Source organism: Scyliorhinus torazame, chromosome 22 (genome assembly GCF_047496885.1).
Source record: "Scyliorhinus torazame isolate Kashiwa2021f chromosome 22, sScyTor2.1, whole genome shotgun sequence".
Classification (NCBI taxonomy): domain Eukaryota; kingdom Metazoa; phylum Chordata; class Chondrichthyes; order Carcharhiniformes; family Scyliorhinidae; genus Scyliorhinus; species Scyliorhinus torazame.
Window position 1 is genome coordinate 74,947,813 of NC_092728.1, and position 20,359 is coordinate 74,968,171.

At 45.5% G+C, this 20,359-nt stretch overlaps 1 protein-coding gene across 7 annotated transcripts in view; it reads left to right on the plus strand.

Annotated features, from left to right (window-relative positions):
* Nucleotides 1-20,359, plus strand: part of cdk5rap2 (CDK5 regulatory subunit associated protein 2) — a 194,142-nt gene that overhangs the window by 148,679 nt on the left and 25,104 nt on the right. For 6 of the 7 annotated variants that reach the window (XM_072488369.1, XM_072488365.1, XM_072488364.1 and 3 more), the window contains 8 exons: nucleotides 105-242; nucleotides 1,140-1,387; nucleotides 3,580-3,678; nucleotides 8,312-8,635; nucleotides 13,043-13,168; nucleotides 14,328-14,444; nucleotides 16,604-16,793; nucleotides 19,575-19,687. In XM_072488369.1, coding sequence (XP_072344470.1) covers nucleotides 105-242; nucleotides 1,140-1,387; nucleotides 3,580-3,678; nucleotides 8,312-8,635; nucleotides 13,043-13,168; nucleotides 14,328-14,444; nucleotides 16,604-16,793; nucleotides 19,575-19,687 — 1,355 coding nt within the window. The remainder of the gene's footprint in view (nucleotides 1-104; nucleotides 243-1,139; nucleotides 1,388-3,579; nucleotides 3,679-8,311; nucleotides 8,636-13,042; nucleotides 13,169-14,327; nucleotides 14,445-16,603; nucleotides 16,794-19,574; nucleotides 19,688-20,359) is intronic. The other variant, XM_072488366.1, reaches the window with a different exon arrangement.

A 20,359-nucleotide genomic window follows, 5' to 3' on the forward strand; every position in this document is an offset into this window, starting at 1 on the left:
TAGAACAGACTTATGGCTTCTGGCATGCACTTAATGCAAACAAGCATGCTATCCAAATGTAGTCCCATCTACCGAGCGTCTCTTTTCTCCTTCTCTTTGGCCAGTCCTCGCAGCCTGCAATATGAAGTTCTCTTCCTTCGAAAGCAGCTAGACAGTGAGCGTAAACAGCTGCACAAGCAGCTGAATGAACTTCTGCGTGAGAATCAAGCCTTGTCACGGGCAACTAAAGAACAACTTGATCAGTAAGTTTATACTCTTACCTTAATGTGGACAAGGATAGGCATCTTCCATTGGTTTACTTTTGAAGCAATTCGTGAAGGCACAAACATCTTTGTTACAAAGTAGCTGCTGAATGTTCTGCTCGGAAGAATACTCTGGAAGTACAGGCATGGTAGTTTATGAACTTTGCATCAAGCTCTGATGCAGGCATGTCAGTGCGTTTGTATAGATTGGGGCCTAACTTTCCTGTGCGGTTCAGCTACTAGCTGCTTAAATATTAAGGAAGTCCAGAGTTTTGAACTCCAAACACAGAAGTAAGGGTTGTAATCCAAATTACAACTGTCACTCAAACTCCTGTGTCATCAATGCACTTTGAGTTTAAACTTAAGATATAAACATAAGTTAGATATTGGCACTAGCAGCCTGGAGACAGATGGATGTTGCAGTAGGTTGTTTCTGGATTACATCATTTTTGCCTTTTATTTGTAATGGAATTAGCATAGAAGCTTTTGCTTTCGTTACTTAGTCAAATATTTTTACTCTGTTCCAGATGATGACTTCATGAGCTGAAGTTAATAAATACCAGCTGAAGTTTAGGAGGCAAAATCTTTGTGGTCTTAACATATCCATTTGAATTCTGCTGAACAATATCGTAATATTTTTACAGTGTCTTTTTTTTTAAATAAGTGAGGTCCTGGCAATGAATGTCTTGTGTAACATTTGGTAATAATCAGCTGGATGTTTTGTAGATATTCAAAACAGGATAAAATTGAAATGCAGCCCATTAAATTGTTTTTTGCTCAGCATATTTCCTTTTTTTCATTGAGGCACATGTACAGAAGGAAAATGTTTAAATCTAAGTCACGGCGAAATTAAAATTACATGCAAAGCATTTAATCTGACCTTTTTTTTTCCTGCAGACTTTCAAAGGAGGTACAGGAAAAGAACAAAATCATTTATTGCCTGCAGCAACAGTTAAGACATCAGTCATATGCACCATCCACCAGCCAAGTCTCTTCAGATTCTGAGATATCTGATAGAAACTCTATTAGTTCACGTGAAAGTCGATCGACCACATCCGAACCACCACTCCCTGGCGAAAGCAAAAGTAGGAACCGTAATAGTAGACAGCGAAGTTTTCAAAGGAGACGGCCACACAAGTCACCAGGTAAGTTGGATTCCAGCTGATAAGTATGAAATTCTAAAGTTTGAGCAAACTTGAAACATTTCTGGAAAGATTTTCTCGTGTCATTTATTTTCATGCTGCACTTTTCATGGCCTCAGGGCATCGTAAAGCACTTTGCAGCTATTAAAAAGTGATTTTGACGTCATTGACGTATGAAGGTAAACTGGTAGGCAGTTTGCACACAGCAAAGTCCCACAGACAGTGGTGACATAAGTAATCACTTTATTATAATGATGATGATTGAAGCATATCTGGAGAGCTATTTTGCTGTTCTGATAAAGAATAAAACGCTTAATGGCTCCATTTTGATTTTTTTGGGAATCAGCATTTTTACAAAGAAGCTGTTGAGATAGCTAGTTATAAACACTTTGTGTATATAATTATGTGAAGTAAACTACTTGGTATTGTAACTTGGTGAACATGTCAAATGCACCCTTTTCTGCTTCATCTTTCTCTCTCTTTCACCATCCTGGGAGCTCAGGCCTTGGTTGCCCTCCTCTTCCCTCTTCAGAGAATGTACCTCAGCTGTACCTTGGTCATCTCTTTAAAGACAGTTGATTGTTCTGCCTGCCAATTTTTGATTCCAATTTTACCTGGGCCAGATCTATTTTGCTCCAGTGAAATTGGCCCTCTTCCAATTAAGTATCTTTACTATAGATTGTTTCTTGTCATTTTCCATAATTTAGCTGAACCATATGATTCCATGATCACTGCTCCCTTACTGAAACTTACTTTCTTTATCCACTTGACCCAGATCTAGCAATACTTCCTTCCTTGTGGGGATAGAAGGATACCAATGAAGAAAATTCTCCTGAACACACTTCAGAAACTCTTCCCCTGCTCCCCTACTCTTTACTATCCCTATCTATTTGAAAGTCCTTCCATTGTCAAATATCAATAGTGTTTTTGTACCTCTTTATAATTTCCCTGTAAATTTGTACCTCCGTATCTTCAACAGAAAATACTGCTATCCTCTGACTTTGAGAAAGTAGCTATCTATTATGTATTATTCTGAAAGCCTTCAATTGACTTGAAAGGCAGGTACTGAAAGTTCAGTTGGACTGTTTCTTTCATCCAGGTTTAAATGCTACATAATTTATAGTCAGTTAATCTGTAAGTGATACTGTTTGTGTGACAACAAAGGACAGTATGATTGAAATTCTTTGGCAAGGCCATATGAGAGACCTCAGAAGAACTCCAGTACTTGCAGTTGCACCACTTTTTGTGTTATTTAGAAGCAAAATATTTCCAAATGTCAACTTTTGAAGCTAGCCCTATTTACTGTAGCTTAAATAAGGAAAGTTCCCTTAAATTAAAGAAACTTCCAAAGTGCAAAGTCAGCCACTGATAATTGTTACGGAGCCAGAATCAGAAAATGAATTGTGAAGAGGTAAAAACCAATTAGAGTAATGCACAGCGGTGTCATACGTGGGAAATGGAGAAAAATTGCTAAAGCTGCTAAGCAGGAACGTAAAGGTACAGTGATGTGTACTAGTAAGGAAAGTACTGCAATCACTAAATTATTTTCTTAAATTGGAAGTTGAATTCGATTGTTCTGTAAATATTTTAAGTGCTAATAAATTGGAGTTTTTCTATGAAGTGCACCCTGAACCAATGTGAAATTTTATATGCCAGTTGCTATAAGCAGATGTTAATGCGATTCTAAAGGTTCGTTTTTAGAAACGTTGAAAGCTAATTTGATTGATTTGAATGTGAATAGAATAATTTCCTCATTATTTTTCCAAAGACTATTTTTCCAAATTTGCAAATTTCACTGTAATTATTTTTGTAAGTGATAACAATCTTGACCTTTAAATCCTGAAAGAGACATTTCAAAATGTCTTCATATATAAGTGGTGATGTTTAGTCCACCAAGATGCCCTGTGAACATTTGTCTCAGAATGCTATACTGTAGTTTAATATTGTTCCATTAGTGTAAGTTAAAACTGACATATTACTTTATTTATTTGGCTTGAGTATGAAGCGTGTTACCAATGATTACTATGCCTCGATATCCTTTTGGTTCCATTCTCTAGACCCAGCCATGAGTATTGCATATTTGGATCTCTACATGCGAATGTTTAAAATGGAGTGTGGAAGATTTTGTTGTAAAGCTTTTAATGTCACATTTCATGAGATGTTCTCAATTGCCAACTCTTTTTTTGGTCTCCCAGCAACGATTTCAAACACAAACCTACAGAATGATCCACAGAATAAAGAAGCAAGACTGACATCTGGACTTTCTTCTCCAGATGGAAGGACACATCTTCAAGGTTTGCATTTTTTTATGTTTCATGCAGATGTGCCTCTTCTGGATACTTGGGTTTTAAAGTTCACCTATTGATATTAAGAATGCTGATTTATGTATGCCATCAACTTTACTCAAGAGTTCCTCACCCACCTAAGAAATATGAGGGCCAACATAGACTTCCTCCAAGAGACACCTGAGAGAGCAGGACCGACTGCGGGTAAGAAAGGGCCGGGTGGGACAAACCTACCATTCCTGCTATGGGACAAGGGCCAGGGGGGTGGCAATATTGTTCAGCAAGAGGACGATGTTTAGGGCGACAAAGATGGTTACGGACCCAGGGGGGACGGTACGTCATGGTCAGCGGGGCCCTGGATGGGGTACCAGTAGTACTAGTTAACGTGTACGCACCCAACTGGGACGACACGAGCTTCATCAAGAAGACCATGGCAGAAATCCCTGACATAGCGATGCACCAACTAATCATGGGGGGGGGACTTCAACTGTGTACAGGATCCAATGACAGACAGATCAAACCCCAAAACAGGGAAAACCTCAAGCATGGCAAGGGAACTCCGTCTCTTTATGGAACAGATGGGAGCGGAGGACCCCTGGAGGTTCACCCACCCAGGGGAGAAGTAGTTCTCCTTCTCCCCAGTACACAACGTACACACCAGAATTGACTTCTTTGTGGTGGGGAAAACGGTGCTCCCGGGGATAGACAAAGTGGAATACTCCGCAATTGTGATATCAGACCACGCTCCAAACTACATGGACGTGAGGCTGGAGACGGGCAGGGCCCAACGCCCCACATGGCAGTTGGACATTGCCCTACTAGCTGACAACGCCTTCAACGAAAAGATATCGCGGGCCATAGCAGAGTACACGGAGAACAACCAGAATGGGGAGGTCTCACTCACCACGTTCTGGGAAGCGCTAAAGGCCGTACTAAGAGGGGAAATCATCGCTTTCAAAGCGCGAAGAGATAGGGAGGAAAGGGTGGCTAGGCAGCAGCTGGTCGACTCCATACTGGAGGTAGACCGTAAATACTCTGAGGCCCCGACCGTAGAGCTCCTGACGGAGAGGAAAGAGCTACAAAGGAACTTTGATCGGCACACCATCAGGAAAGCAGTGCACCAACTCCGCCAGGCACGTGGGACCCTATACAAACACAGAGACAAAGCTAGCTGCCTGTTGGCACACCAGCTGAGAAAGCAGGCAGCCACCAGAGAAATTGCACAAATCAGGGATACCAGAGGCACATTAGAAACAGAACCAGAAAAGATCAACAAAACCTTCAAGGCCTTCTTCCAAGGGCTGTACACCTCAGAGCCCCCAGTGGGGGAGTCCGGGATGAAACGGTTCCTTGATGGATGGACATTCCAGTCGTGTGGAGGGCAGAAAACGGGGCCTGGAAGCACCATTAGCACTGGGAGAGACCATGGACAGCATTAGCTCCATGCAGGCGGGGAAGGAGCCAGGACTAGATGGGCTCCCAGCGGACTTCTACAAAAGATTTGCGACAGAACTGGCTCCGCACCTGCGGGTGATGTTCACAGACTCGCTACCTAGGGGCACACTGCCACCCACACTAGCACAGGCCTCAATCTCGCTGATACCTAAGAAAGACAAAGACCCAACGGAATGTGGGTCATACAGACCCATCTCACTGCTGAACGCAGATGCCAAAATACTGGCCAAAATCCTAGCCAAAAGGCAAGAAGACTGTGTACCAGAGGTGGTCGCAGTGGACCAGACGGGCTTTGTCAAAGGTAGACAGCTTACCTTGAACATCAGGCGCCTTCTGAACATGATAATGACCCCCTCCGGGGAGAGAAACCAGAGGTGATCGTCTACCTCGATGCAGAAAAGGTCTTCGACAGAGTCGAATGGAAATACCTCAGAGGTACTTGAACGGTTCGGGCTTGGAACAGGGTTCACTTCCTGGGTAAAACTCCTATACAATGCTCCCATGGTGAGCGAACGGACCAACAACACCAACACCCGATACTTCCAGCTGCACAGGGGCACCAGACAAGGATGCTCACTGTCCCCCCTGCTGTTCGCTCGAGCGATCAAACCACTATCAATCGCGCCCAGAGCGGCAAAAAGCTGGAGGGGAATCCAAAGGGGCGGCAGGGAGCACAGAGTCTCACTCTATGCGGATGACCTGCTCCTCTACATTTCGGATCCACAGAGCAGCATGGACAGAATCATCGCGCTCCTGAAAGAGTTTGGCGCCTTCTCGGGCTACAAACTCAACATGAGCAAAAGCGAGATCTTCCCGGTACACCCACAAGTAAGGGGGGCAGCACTAACGGGACTGCCGTTTAAACAAGCCCAACATAAATTCCGCTACCTGGGGATCCAAATAGCCCATGACTGGAAAGGGATCCACAAATGGAACCTCACCAGTCTGACGAAGGAAGTAAAAAAGGACCTGCAAAGATGGAACACACTCCCACTCGCCCTCGCGGGGAGAGTCCAGACGATCAAAATGAACGTACTCCCCAGGTACCTCTTCCTACTTGGATCCATTCCGACCTACATCCCCAAGTCCTTTTTCATCCAGGGCGGGGGCTAGCCCTCCCAAATCTACAATTCTACCACTGGGCCGAGACGGCCGAGCGAATAAGGGAATGAATCAAGGAGCCAGAAGCCGAGTGGGTACGCGCGGACGAGGCCTCCTGCATGGGGACCTCCCTCCGGGCCCTCGCCACGGCAGCACTCCCATCCCCACCCAAAAACTACTCCAGCAGCCCGATGGTGATAGCCACCCTCCAATCCTGGAACCAACTATGGCAGCAATTTGGCCTGACCAAAATGTCAGACAAAGCTCCCATCTGCAACAACCATAGGTTCACACCAGCACTGACTGACGCCACCTTCAAAAGGTGGGGGCAGAACTGAGGGACACTGACAGGAACCCATACACGGATGGCAGGATCGCAACACTGGATGAACTGACAGAGAAATTCCAGCTAGCCAGGGGTAACGAGCTAAGGTATCTACCACTCAAAAACGTCCTACGAAAGGAGACCAGGACGCACCCACAACCGCCACGACAGACATTACTGGAAGAGTTACTGGACGCAGGCATACTAGATAAGGAAACTGTAGCGACATGTATGACCAACTGGTAGAGAGAGCCGACACCGCACTGGACGCAACAAGAAAGAAATGGGAGGAGGACCTGGGGATGAAATAGGGTGGGGCTCTGGAGCAAAGCACTGCACAGGGTCAACACCACCTCCACGTGCACAAGGCTCAGCCTGACGCAGCTAAAGGTGGTACACCGAGCCCACTTAACAAGAATCAGTATGAGTAGGTTCTTCCCAGAGGCGAAGGATAGATGTGAACGGTGCCAAGGAGGCCCGGCCAACCACGCCCACATGTTCTGGCTTACCCCAGACTTGTGGGGTAGTGCCTTCTTTGAGGCAATGTCCAAAGTGATGGGAATGAGGGTGGAGCCATGCCCAAAAGTGACGGTCTTCGGGGTTTCAGACCAGCCCGATCTATTCCTGGGGAGGAGGGCGGATGCCCTCGCCTGCTGTTGATCATGTTCGGCTGTCGGTCAGCAGCACCACCCAAAGCTGCAGACTGGCTGTCCGACCTAAACCTAAGAGGAAAGAAAGGCGAACCACAGGAGGGGGGAGAGGGAAGGGACAGGGAACAAGAGAGGAGAACCAGGGAGGTGGGGGGGAGGCAGGGAAATGACATCCGGAAGGAGGGCACGGGATTCGATAACAAACTTGGCATCTCCAGCAACAGAGAACAAGGAGAATACAGGCGAAGGACGGGAGGAACGGCTGCAGCGGAGGTGAGCGCAAGACGACAATCCGAGATCGGGTGGGGGGGAGGCAGCGAGATCCGGCCGGGAGTAGCAAGTGACAACACCAACACCAAACCCATTCGAGTATTGCCCACTGTAATTGTTTCTCCGGCACCCAAATGTATATTTACCTCTCCAGTCTCCACCTACCCTCCCTCCCTCCCACCCACAAACAGTCGCCTACTGTTATGTTGTGAATAATTTTGCCAGTTGTACGGAGTTGCTGTTGAGCTGGTGCACAATACCCTATCAGTTATTCTATTTTATTTTTTTATTATTACTTTTTTTTTGGTATGTTTGGGTGTGCCCTTCTCTTCTATGTATGTACATATATATATATATATATATATATTTCTTATTCTGTGTACATCACGGTAAATATACTTTGTTCAAAAACCCAATAAAAACATTTATTAAAAAGAACTTTACTGAAGAGTTCTTGATAAATCTCATATAATTTCTGAAACCTACAATATGATAGCTTTATGTAAATTCCGAGGTGAAATCGTAAAATCATTGCTGTACCTTTTTATCCGTTTTGTTTACTTTTGTGTAAGCCTTGATTTATGATTTTATTTTTATTTGTAATTTTTTTAAACTTGACATTTACCAGGATCAATTTCAGAGCATTGACTTCCAATTGTAACTGATGTGGGCAATACAGAAAATAGTAACACTTTTGCCACCTGCAGCCCTCATTTCAGGTCTTCATCATTCAAATCTCTTAACACTGATTTACAAATTAATTGCCATATAATTCTCAATTCCTTCCGTTGTATTTTAAGTAAACAAGGGTCATTTCTTCTCTTTCTTTTCCTACGTACAGAGAATGTGGAAGGAACCCCAGTGTTGCCCACTAGTGGCTGGCCAATTGAGCATGCCAGTGCCCAAACATCCTTGCTTAATCAAAGATTATTTGAGCTCCAGAAAGAGAACTCTCTACTTCACGAGCAGCTGATGAACAAGGAAGATTTGAATGTGACACTTCGGTCAGAACTTGACTTGCATCACTCCATTTTAACAGAGAATCAACAAAACATTGATAACCAAATTGCCCATCCACATAATCACGGTGACCGATCTTTAAAGGCAAATAAGCAAACTTCAACCACCACCGAGCCGAAAAAAGATCCTGACCTAAGTGTTGCAGGTAATTTCTTTTATTAACAACATACATTTATTAATTGCAAACTTTGTTTTTTTTAAAGTGTGTGGCAATTCAGATAGACAAAGCCAATACTGCGGCTCCACAAAATGGAAAGATTAGGGTGTATAACTGAAAGATATGCTGAACAGCTTGGTTTTGTGAAGGTTCTGGAAGAAAGTGGGAGGAAATGTTTTCGGGAGGGATCGTAAAAATTAGCAAGGCAGATGAATAATTTACCACCAGTGGATGAGTGAAGGGAGGGGGGTGCAGACGTTGGTCTGCCGCCAGCTCAGGCTCTACGTTCATGTCTCGCTGGAAACCATTCTTGTCCTCCTCATCAGATGAGACCTGCTGTTTTTCCTCCTCCTCCAGCTGACATTCATTCTCTATCTCTCCCCCCTCCCGCTGCAGAGCCCATGGATTTCGGACTACAGCCAGCTATTCCCGCTATCTACCCGGCTGCTACAGCTGTTGTGGATGCACAGCCACAAGTGTGCCAGGATCAGCCCAGAGGCTGCGTGATGGTCGCCCCGAACCTTTATGCCTCTAGCTCATTCCAGGGCTTGAGCGGGGACCTGTGTGGGATCTAGCAAACAACCGTACCACGGTGCATCCGCGCTGTTACGGTTGCCCTATGCGCCCAGACATTGGACTACATTATCTTCAACCTGGACCAGACACGGGGCAGTTGGATTTGCCACCATCGCTGGCATGAGAGGAGCCTGCCCCAGATTCAGGGGTCAGCGGGTGAGGCTTAAGTTGTCAGCCTCCGATGCTGCACAGTATTATGAAGGACGCGGCTGGTCACCACAATGCTCGAGGCGCTTTTGGGGCTATATTGGAGAGCCCCACCATAATCATCCAGACACAGGAAGTGTATTTTGAGCATGCTGGTGCACTGCTCGACGATGCTCCTGGTTGCTGCATGGGCATCATTATAATAGTTCTCGGTCTGGAGCCTCCGCATAGACGTCAATAGCCATGATATCAGCAGGTAACTCTTGTGGCCCACCAGTCAACCCCTCACCTGAAGGAGTGCCTTGAAGATGCCAGGAACCGATGAGTGCGCCAGGGCGTATGTGTCATACACACTGCCTGATTATCGAGCACAGACATGCATGGTGTGCAGCCGATGGTCACATATCAACTGCACATTCATGGAGTGGATTGAAGAAGGGCACCCCATGTTGAACCAGTGCTCAGAGAATGACATGCGGCCATTGATCACCCTCTGGGCCTGGGCCATGCCAGCGGTGGTGGCAAATCCGACTGCCCTGGGTCTGGTCCAGGTTGAAGGTAATGTAGTCCGATGCCTGGGCGCATAGGGCAACTGTAAGAGCGTGGAGGCACCTTTGTGCGGATGTTTGCAAGATCCCACACCGCTCAAGCCCTGGAATGAGCTAGAGGCATAAAGATTCAGGGCGACCATCACCTTGACAGCCACCAGGAGTGGGTGTCCTCCATATCCCCGCGGTGCCATGTGCGTCACCATCTGGCAATGGTAAGGGGGAAGGATACGGTCTCCCTGATGTGCCGGAGTCTGCAGCGGCACACGGGATCCGCAGCTACTCGATGGACTGGCACCGACTGTATAAAGATGGCCTGTTGCGGCGACTCCTTCGCATCTCTTCCTCGGCCTGTTGGATGGCCAGCAACTTGAGCCTCACCCGCTGACCCCTGCTCTTCTGGGGCAGGCTCCTCTCATGCCAGCGATGGTGGCAAATCCGACTGCCCTGTGCCTGGTACAGGTGGAAGATAATGTAGTCCAATGTCTGGGCGCATAGGGCAACCGTAACAGCGCGGATGCACCTTTGTACGGTTGTTTGCTAGATCCCACACAGGTCCCCGCTCAAGCCTTGGAATGAGCTAGAGGCATAAATGTTCGGGGCGACCATCACGCAGCCTCTAGGCTGATCCTGGCACTCTCGCAGCCGTGCATCCACAACGGCTGTTACAGCCGGGTAGATAGCGAGAATAGCTAGCTGTAGTCCGAAATCCATGGGCTCTGCAGCGGGAGGAGGGAGAGACAGAGAATGAATGTCAGCAAGATAAGGATTTCCTTGACCATACAATGCCACCAGGTTACATAACCACCCATTATTGTACTGCTGCGCCACCCTCGACCCTCCCCCGGCCCCTTCGAGTTGATGTAAGTCCGCACTGTACCTCTGTCCTAATCAGTGACTGCCACCCAGCCATGATTTGGGGAGCCTCTATCCTCGGCACCCATCCCTACCAACTGGATACCGGTAGCTGCTACAACCGGTGTTAGCTATAGGCTCTGTGGCCTCTGTCCTGTTTCTGCCAGTGGAGTCTACTGTGAGTCTCCTCACTGGGTGAGCCTTGTGCTCTTCCACGAGGAATGTGACAACTGATTGTGTGGTGGAGATGTTCATACTGCACAGCCATTAGTCTCCATGCTAAGACCCTGGTGTATGCGGGCAGGTCCTACAGATGGGAGTGAGCAAGGGATGTGTGAGTTTGCTGAAACTTTAGTTACAGTGTTCTGTGGCGCCTGTGCCTGCACATCGGTTGTTACAGGGAGCTGGTCAGGTTTCCTGGCTGGGGCCAGGATGGTGGACAGGTAGGGCTTGGAGAAAGCTTGTGGTCCTCTGGGATGGGCTAGCTGATAGTGTCACTGATGAGACCTTTACTCTGAGAGGGGCTGTGTGCCAGAAAGGGTTCCAGCGACAACGGTGCCTGTATCCTTTGTTTAGCATTAGCTCTTCTAATCCCCTACTTCCTCTGTTGTGGGGCTGTGCTTCTCAGGAATGCACTGAAGCGTGCCAACACCTGGTGGGCTGGCGACTGAGCATGGCCAAGCCCATCTCCTTGATGTTACTGCTGGGATATGAAGGTTACCAGATGGACAGGCTGGGTGGGTTGCCACATGATCAGAAGTCCTCAGACCACTTGCAGGATACTGTCGGCAGTCTCACCAACCAGAAGTCTGTAAGATGCAGTGTCAGGCAATGGAGAATCCACCCCAATTTATTGGCTGCCAATGGATTCTCATACCTGTCCCTGCCATTGTACCCACCGGTGGGGTTATGGGAAAATTCCAGCCCTGATGTTTGCCAATAAGATTTTGTATAGGAATGAAAATATTTTAAAAGGTAAACTCCAAGTATGGAGATATGATGTAAGGTGGTATGACCGGTTCCAGGAAGAAGTCCCCTAATTTGTTAAATTCCCAGATGGGACACCAATTTTGTTATACTCCCAAGTGAGGAGGAATGAGCTGGCTCTCCTTTTTTCAACCCCTCGGTTGGTTGCAACAAAATTAGTTTAAAAGGAATCCCACCCACTGTGGATACCTTTTCCCCGTCCAAATGTTTTTTTCTGAAGGAACCAGGCGTTCCTAAGTCAAATAAAAGTTTATTAGTCACTAAAGCTTGATGAAAAATGCAATATTCATAAAGAAAGATCAGAAATGAGATGTTAAGAATGCAAATAAAAGTTATCAAAAGATACAAACCAGTGGCACGACCGTGAGGCATTGATGATGACACTTTGGAGCAGTTAAGTTGGGTGCTTCTGGTAGAGCTGACTATTGACAGTTTTGCCATTAGTTGGATACACTTGGTTCGGCATGGTAGCTGAAGAGGTTGTTCAATTTCCTTTTGCTTGCTGAGCCTTGCTTCCAGGAACAGAGAGAGACAGAGAGCTCCAGCAACTCCAGGAGTGGTGTTCCTTGTTCTGTGTCCTTCACACACTGGCACAGCAGCACAGATAAGGCCTGAATAGGCTTTTTCACCCATTTCCCTGTGTAATCCTGGAAGGGAAGTCTTGTTCCCCAGAGTCCATTCTTTTTCTGGTGTGAGACCACTTCACACATTTTGAAACATGAATCATCAAGAGATGGATTTTTGGATATTGGCTGAGATGTGGCTATCAGTGTCTATAGTTTCTGCAACCACAGGTAATCAAAGTTCTGTCTTTTGCATTTCATCTCTTCCTTTCAAGTGTCTCTGTCTGAAGTAGGCCTTGACACCTTTTTAGGTGTGACACTCCATGTTCTCTCTGAAGTAGGCCTTGACACCTTTTTTGGTGTGACACTCCATGTTCTCTCTGAAGTAGGCCTTGACACCTTTTTAGGTGTGACACTCCATGTTCTCTCAAAATAGGTCTGTCAAATATAATCCACAATAGAATTTTCCAGAAAATGGTCATTGTATTATCAGCTACATTTTGCTCACTGTCTTTACTTGTATGTCTTTATAAAAACACAGGTCTTCCTTCAAAAGTTCAAATTGCCCGCAGGTCTTGGTACCATTGGTCCGCTGTCACAGCAAATAGAATAACTGAGTACTCCTTTGAATTATTGGCATTTCACTTAAATTTTCCCATTTAGTTCAGTAGGATTATATACGTGTGGCTGGTGCTAATTCTGTCTATTTTTGTGCTTAGACCTATTAGCAGAACACCTTCATGAAATACGAAGTTTAAGGCAACACTTGGAAGAATCTATTACAAATAATGACAGATTAAGACAACAACTGGAACGTCGACTTGCTGAAGCTGAACATGATCCAGGTGAGCATTACAGTTCCACCTAATCTGGGATCAGTAACTTCAATCTGGATTGGATTAGTGTTTTCAGTGGCCAAAAGAAAGCCAATTGTAAACATGGACAGCAGAGCAAAAATGTATGTTTTGTCTTCTAAAATGCAGTATAGTGTTGAGGTTAATTTTTCTATTGCCAGCCTTTGTGTATCCTATATAAAATAGCTTTGCTTGGTCTCAGACTCACTTTATCACAAAGTTTCCTGCAATTTGGCATGTATCAGTACTAAACTAACAATATGAAAGTGTTACAAATGTGAGTTTGAAAAATAAGTTTGACAGTGTTGATCTGTACTCTATTGTTTTGACAATTAGTGTCATTGGAGCCAATTTACAGAGATATTGGGCGGGATTCACCGCAATCGGCGAATTGGCCCGGCGCCAAGAACGGCGCGAACCAATCTGGTGTCTGGCCAACTGGAAGTTGCGGAATTCTCCACACTTCCGGGGGCTAGGCCGGCGCCGGAGGGGTTGGTGCCGTGCCAGCCAGCGCCGAAGGGACTGCGCGAGTTAACGCATGTGCAGAACCGCCAGCGTGGTTTAGCACATGTGCAGACCGGCTGGCGTATTCTTGCACAGGGGGGGTCTTCTCCACGCTGGCCACTGCGGAGCCCTACAGGGGCCGGTGCGGAAGGAAGGAGTGCCCCGACAGTTCAGGCCCGCCCGCAGATCGGTGTGCCCCGATCGCGGGCCAGACCACCGTGGGGGCACCCTCCCTCCGGGGGCCGGATGCCCCCCGCCTCACTGAGAACCCTCCCTGCCAGGTCCTGCCGTGTGGAACCATGTCCAATCCACGGCGGCGGGACTAACCAGAAACCGATAGCCGCTCGACCCATCGGGGCCCGGAGAATTGCCAGAGGGGCGAACGGCCCCCGACCGGTGCAGCATGATCCCCGCCCCCGCCTGAAAACCGGCGTCGGAGCAGTGGGGCGGTATTCATGCCGCCCCCCGGGGATTCTCCAGCCCGGCGGGGGGGGTTGGAGAATCCCACCCATTAAATTTTTTAAATCTCAGTTTAAAAATATTAGACACTAGCAACTAGCGATGGAAATTCATTAATACACACTGGAAATTCATGTATACACACTTATCGAACACTTTACGAATAAAACTGTGCTTGCACCGTCAGCTTCCACAAATATTTTTATCCATGGCGCAGAAGAACACGGTCACGTGGCAGATGAGATTCATTACCTGAAAGAACAAAACAAAGTTTTAAAGGAGCAACTGACAAGAAGCTCCAAAGGTGGGTGTTAATGTTCATGTTAAACGACCATGTCCAAAACGATTAAGAAAGTGAGTGTGTATGTCTCATTCATTCAACCTGTAAGTCCAAATAGAACATTATCCATATGGAGGAAATTACTGTGCAGTACCCCTTATTTCATATTGTTGCAGAAGTCGTGCATGGCGGGTAATCAACCTCCACCCATTAGTTTTAAGGCCTTTTTCAAAATTTGTGCTCAATTTCTTCTCTAGCTGTCAGCAATTGTACATGGACACAGTTGAATTCAAACTTATTAGTGATATTGACCGTTGCTGCTTAAATAGCTAGACAGCACTCTCCACAGAATTACAGTCCTTATAACAAACAATACGCTGTTACTCTCAGGCGTCAATATAATGCTTCATTTTCACTTTTCCAGCCAGCTATCTTCTAATCGCAGAACTGATGGCACGGTAGGACAGTGGGTAGCACTGTTGATTCACAGCTCCAGGGTCCCAGATTCAATTCCTGGCTTGGGTCACTGTCTGTGCGGAGTCTGCACTGTTTCCCTCTGTCTGCGTGGGTTTCCTCCGGGTGCTCCGGTTTCCTCCTAAAGTCCCAAAAGATGTGCTGTTCGGTGAATTGGATATTCTAAATTCTCCCTCTGTGAACCCAAACAGGCGCTCCGGAATGTGGCGACTAGGGGCTTTTCATCGTAACTTAATTGCGGTGTTAATGTAAGCTACTTGTGACAATAAAGATTATATTAATATAATACTCCTTCACTCCCACTTATCTTCACAAATGTACACAGATTTGAAGCAAAATCCCCCTCTGAAACCCAATGGCAGATGCCACTCAATTTATCTCCTGTGGATTTACCTTCAAATTCCCCCCCCCCCCCCCAGCTGATTGTCAGACGAGTGATCCAAATTCCACTCTCAAAAAGACACACTTTAAAATTTTCTTGCAAACCAGATTTTCTCTCAGCTGTTTTAGCAAGGATCCTCCTCTAGGTTTCCCAATTCTCCTTTAAGCATTTGTTTGTATTGTATTGCCACAGCATCCAAAGTTCTACACAAAAATTCAAATATTCCGTCCCCAACAGAATACTATTGTATCCCCAAAGGCTGGAAATAAGGACACTGAACCAGTGATTGCTTCTGATCTCTGGCTTTTCTCTAGCCAATTTCACCCAGTCTGCAATTTCCAGGTCTGCCTTTAAATTCAGTGAATAGTACCCTTCTCAAATTCCGGTTCCTCTTTGTTCCTTTGACTTCTTCCTGGAGCTTCCTTTTTCATTCCCTAGTTTCTAGTACTAATGGTCCTTTAGGTTCTGGACATGCTTTCTTGCTCATTACTCCATTGTATGGATTTCCTACTTCTAGAAGAGATGAAAGCTGTTCATTCCCTGGCTTCCTAGCTCCAACTGTCCGGATCCAGTTAAACACTAAAACTGAAAAGGCCCTCGCCCTAAAAGTGGCCCCTGGTTGCTAAGCAACATTGAATTCTTTCCCTAAACTCGTGTTTACGTTTCCTTTCACAACCCTCAGCACATTAGAAACAAAGTTTGAACTGAAACCACAAACCCCCATACATGCCAACACCTTTGTTTAACATAAATCTAACTACCTCCTACACAAACTGCTACTTCTGGCTTGTTATTCCGTGTCATAACAAACTTCTGCCTTTTTTATAAATCCTAATTTTTGTGCTGTTGGTGATCATTTTTAAGTTTGATAGCGAGAGGGGCAGCACGGTGGCGCAGTGGTTAACACTGCTGCATCACGGCGCCGAGGTCCCAGGTTTGATCCTGGCTCTAGGTCACTGTCCGTGTGGAATTTGCACATTCGCCCTGTGTTTGTGTGGGTTTCGCCCCCACAACCCAAAGATGGGCAGGGTAGGTGGATTGGCCACTTAAATTGCCCCTTAATTACAAAAAAGGAATTCGGTACTCTAAATTTAAATGCTGGAAATACTTGGGTCCGGCATCATATGTGGTGAAAAACAGTTAACACTTCAGGTAAAAGGATCAATCTTTCACTAGCAAAAATCCAGCCTTGACTCACTGTTCCTGCATAATTATAGTCATTGTTACTTGTTTCCAATAATTTACTTCAGATTTATGGAAAGGTTAATGTTTCATTGAATACAAAAAAACTGGTAGAGAAAGCTAATGTTCTTTAAATGCTCTGCAGATAAACAGAGAGAAAATGAGAAACTGAAGGAATCTCTTTCGAAGAAGAGTGCCACCAATGAACGCCTGCGTAGTGAATGTGAACGCGTAAGGAGGGAATATAGTCGATTGCAAACTAAGGTCACTACTGCTCATGAAGAAAGCAGAAGGCTGAAAGATGAGCTGCACTGCAGTCATGATGAAATCAACAGGTAATGGTGTTTCGACACCAAGACGGGTAACTCAGGTCAGAAAACTTCTCAAGTCACCAGACTGTCCTGGGTAAAAAGTACCTCGAATCACTAGATCATTATTTCCATCAAACCTGGGACCCTGGATCTGTGAAGCAACAGTGCTAACCACTGTGCTACTGTGCCGCTATCTCAGCAGCCACATCACTTCAGACCATGGTATGAACACCCTTGTCTGAAGTCCAAAGGATCTGGTGATTTGTCAGCTTTTAGTTCCAATAAGCTTGACTAGGGTGCTCTTTCCAAGTGCAGGTGCAGACTCAATGGGCCAAATGGCCTCCTTCTGCACTGTAGGGATTCTATGATCTATAATTTTCCCCATGCCTTTTCCCTGATGATTGTAATTGTTTAACTTCCTCCCTCCCTTACCCGTCTTGATTTACAGGCATTTCTGGGATGTTATTTGTTGCCTGAAGACAGACACAAGGGGCTGGATTCTCTGCCATCGGGATGCTCCATTTTGCCGACAGGCGGGGGGTTTTCCGATGGCGTGGAGCTGCCCTACAATGGGAAAACCCATTGACCAGCTGGCGAAATAGAGCATCCCACCGGCGTGCTGAACCAGAAATATGGCGTGGCGGGACGGAGAATCCAACCCAAAATATCTGTTGGATTCATCACCATTTCATTATTTTCCATTATCAATTCCCCAGACTCAGACACTCTGGAGGACCAACACTCACTTTAGTTACTTTTTTCCTTTTTGTTATATAAATTTAGAGTGCCCAATTCATTTTTCCAATTAAGGGGCAATTTAGCGTGGCCAATCCACCTACCCTGCACATCTTTGGGTTCTTGGGGCAAAACCCATGCAAACACTGGGAGAATGTGCAAATTCCACATGGACAGTGACTCAGAGCCAGAATCAAACCCGGGATCTCAGTGCCGTGAGGCAGCCGTGCTAACCACTGCGCCACCGTGCTGCCCTTTTTTCCTTTTTAAATACTCAGAGAAACTCTTGCTATCTGTTTTTATATTTTGAGCTAAATTTCTCTAATGCTTTTAATTGTCCCTTTTTTTTTTTAGCTATTCTGACCAATCTTTGACCTGCCACTAATCTTTGCGGAATTGTATGCTTTTCCTTTCAATCTGATTCTTTCTTTAACTTTCTCAGTGAGCATGTCCTTCCCCTACGACCTTTCTTACTGGAATGTATCTTTGCTGAGTGGTACTATTTCCTTGCGTATCTGCCACTGCATCTCTACTAATCTATCCCGTGACCTAATTTCTGAACTCACTTCAGTCAGTTCTGTCTTCGTACCCTTATAATTGCCTTTGTTTAAGTTTAAAATACTAGTCTTAGACCCACTCTTCTCTCCCTCAAATTGAACACTACCTAGTTAATCCTGTCTCCTTGCACATTACCAGATTTAGAATAGTCTGCTTTATAGTTGATTCTAGAAAGTGCTGCTCTAAGAAACTGCCCTGAAAACACTCTTATGAACTCATCTTGCAGGCTACCTTTGCCGGTCTGATTCGTCCAAACTATACAAAGATTAAAATCACCCATGATTATTGCCATATATTTCCCAAAAGTCCGTTTATTTTTACCTCGAAGACCTGCCTCCGTTCTCTGGGACTTCATCCCAGTTGTTTTGGAACATTATACGCTCAATAGCCCTCGGCCCTACACCCCTCCCCAACATTCCTCATGCACTCCATGCAAAATCCATATCCACTCACTTAATATTCATCCTGGGCAGACCTCAGAAGCCATGTGGAGATGAAACAAAATACATGTGCAAAATCCAATACAGCTCACTATACAGACTAGATAGTAATAAAAACTCCCATTGGCGAAAGCATCAAAGCTTTTAAATCTCTTCAAATAGTTAATCTGCTATTTAAAAAAACAAACTTCTACTCGCACTCTGAACCTTTAATAGCTCTCGTTCAAACTGTGAACTCAGAAAACCCTGCTGAGATAATTGTAACTTTTGAAACTCAGCAAACATTCATAATCTACAGCCCTTAGGGAAATTGTAACAAAGAACTCTATTAATACTGCTCGTACCGATGTTACACAAGCTGGCCTGTCAATCAAAGTAGCACAGAAGAGTTTTTTGTTTAGCTGCAACCAGTTATCTAACAGTTTCGAGTGTGGATTTGAAATACTTCAGATCATGATCATTGAACAGAACCTATCCACCCTTTGAGAACATCAAGTCTACTCCATAATGTCGTGATTTACACCCTGGTTTAAAGCCCTTGCAACAGCCAAAATGGGATCTGTTTGAACTCGGCGCTAAGCTCAGATGGCCCTACTCAGTTTGGGATTCCCGCCTGTGTGAATCACGCCCAGAGGCCTTTTCCCTACTGGCAAAAAATGGGATTTCAAAAAGGGGGACAGGACTTCTGCATCCAGGTCCTGCCCAGAGATCCATGGAGTCTTCCTAACTCTGCAAAAGAATTGCCCCCTGTGTTAATATGTGTATGTGTTTAAAGAACTAGTTTAAAGATGTGGATGTGGAAAATCCAAAGCCAACATATAAATCCGAGAGGATCAACCTTGTTAAACACCAAGAAAATTACCCTGAAATGTGAGTCGAATAAAAATGCTTTTTTGGAATTATACCTCGGTTATTTCATGTTTACTCTGTCAGCTCCATAATACATATTTTGGAATTGTAAATAAGCTTCCTAAAGCAGCAACCAAATTTAAGAGGAAGTTGGAAAGGAGGGTGTGGTGTGAAGACTTGATTTTAAAAATTTTGACATAAACCAGCTTAACTATTTTTTCAGACTGCAGCAAGAGCTTAGTTTACAACGTCAGCTGTCCACCGAGAACCAACAGCTACTGCAGTCATTACGAATGGAACTTCGAGTCTATGAGCAGCTTGAGGAGGGAAAAGCAGGTATTTATGCACTTAATAATGAAAAGTTAAAATTCTCTACCCATCCCCATCCACCTTTCAATTTAAGAACAGGAGTTTGTTTAATGGAAATTTGATGTAAAGCATGGTGGTCCAAGCCTGACTAATGGTGACAACCCAGCCTGTACACCAACCTAACACAACATAGGAGCATAAGAAATAGAAGAAGCAGAATACTAACTGATGATTAATCTACCGTCTCAACTGTACTTTCTTTCTCTCTTCCTTGGTTGCTTGAGAGATCAAAACCCTATCCAGAAAATTTGAAGAACTGAGGTTCCCTTGTGTTTATATAAAATACATAGGCTGGGATTCTCCATTGCGAGTCCGCCCAGCTACCACTGCTAGTGAGAACGGAGAATTTTTACAAGCCGTTCACTGGCGAAATGATTCTTTACTCCCACTACTTGTCAATGGGATTTTACATTGAAGGCACACGTGCTGCCGGAAACCCGTGGGAGGGGGAGCACTGCCGGCGGGACCAGAGAAGCCCGCCACCAGCGAACGGCGAGAGAAACCCGCCCTTAATCTGCATATTCCCCTTTCACTGTTGACGGAAATACCCCACCTGGGACTCGGTCCTATGGCTAGGATGGGGAATGTTTCTCGCTGCAGAGGCCGGAGGGAAAACGCATCATATCGCCCAGCCCCGAC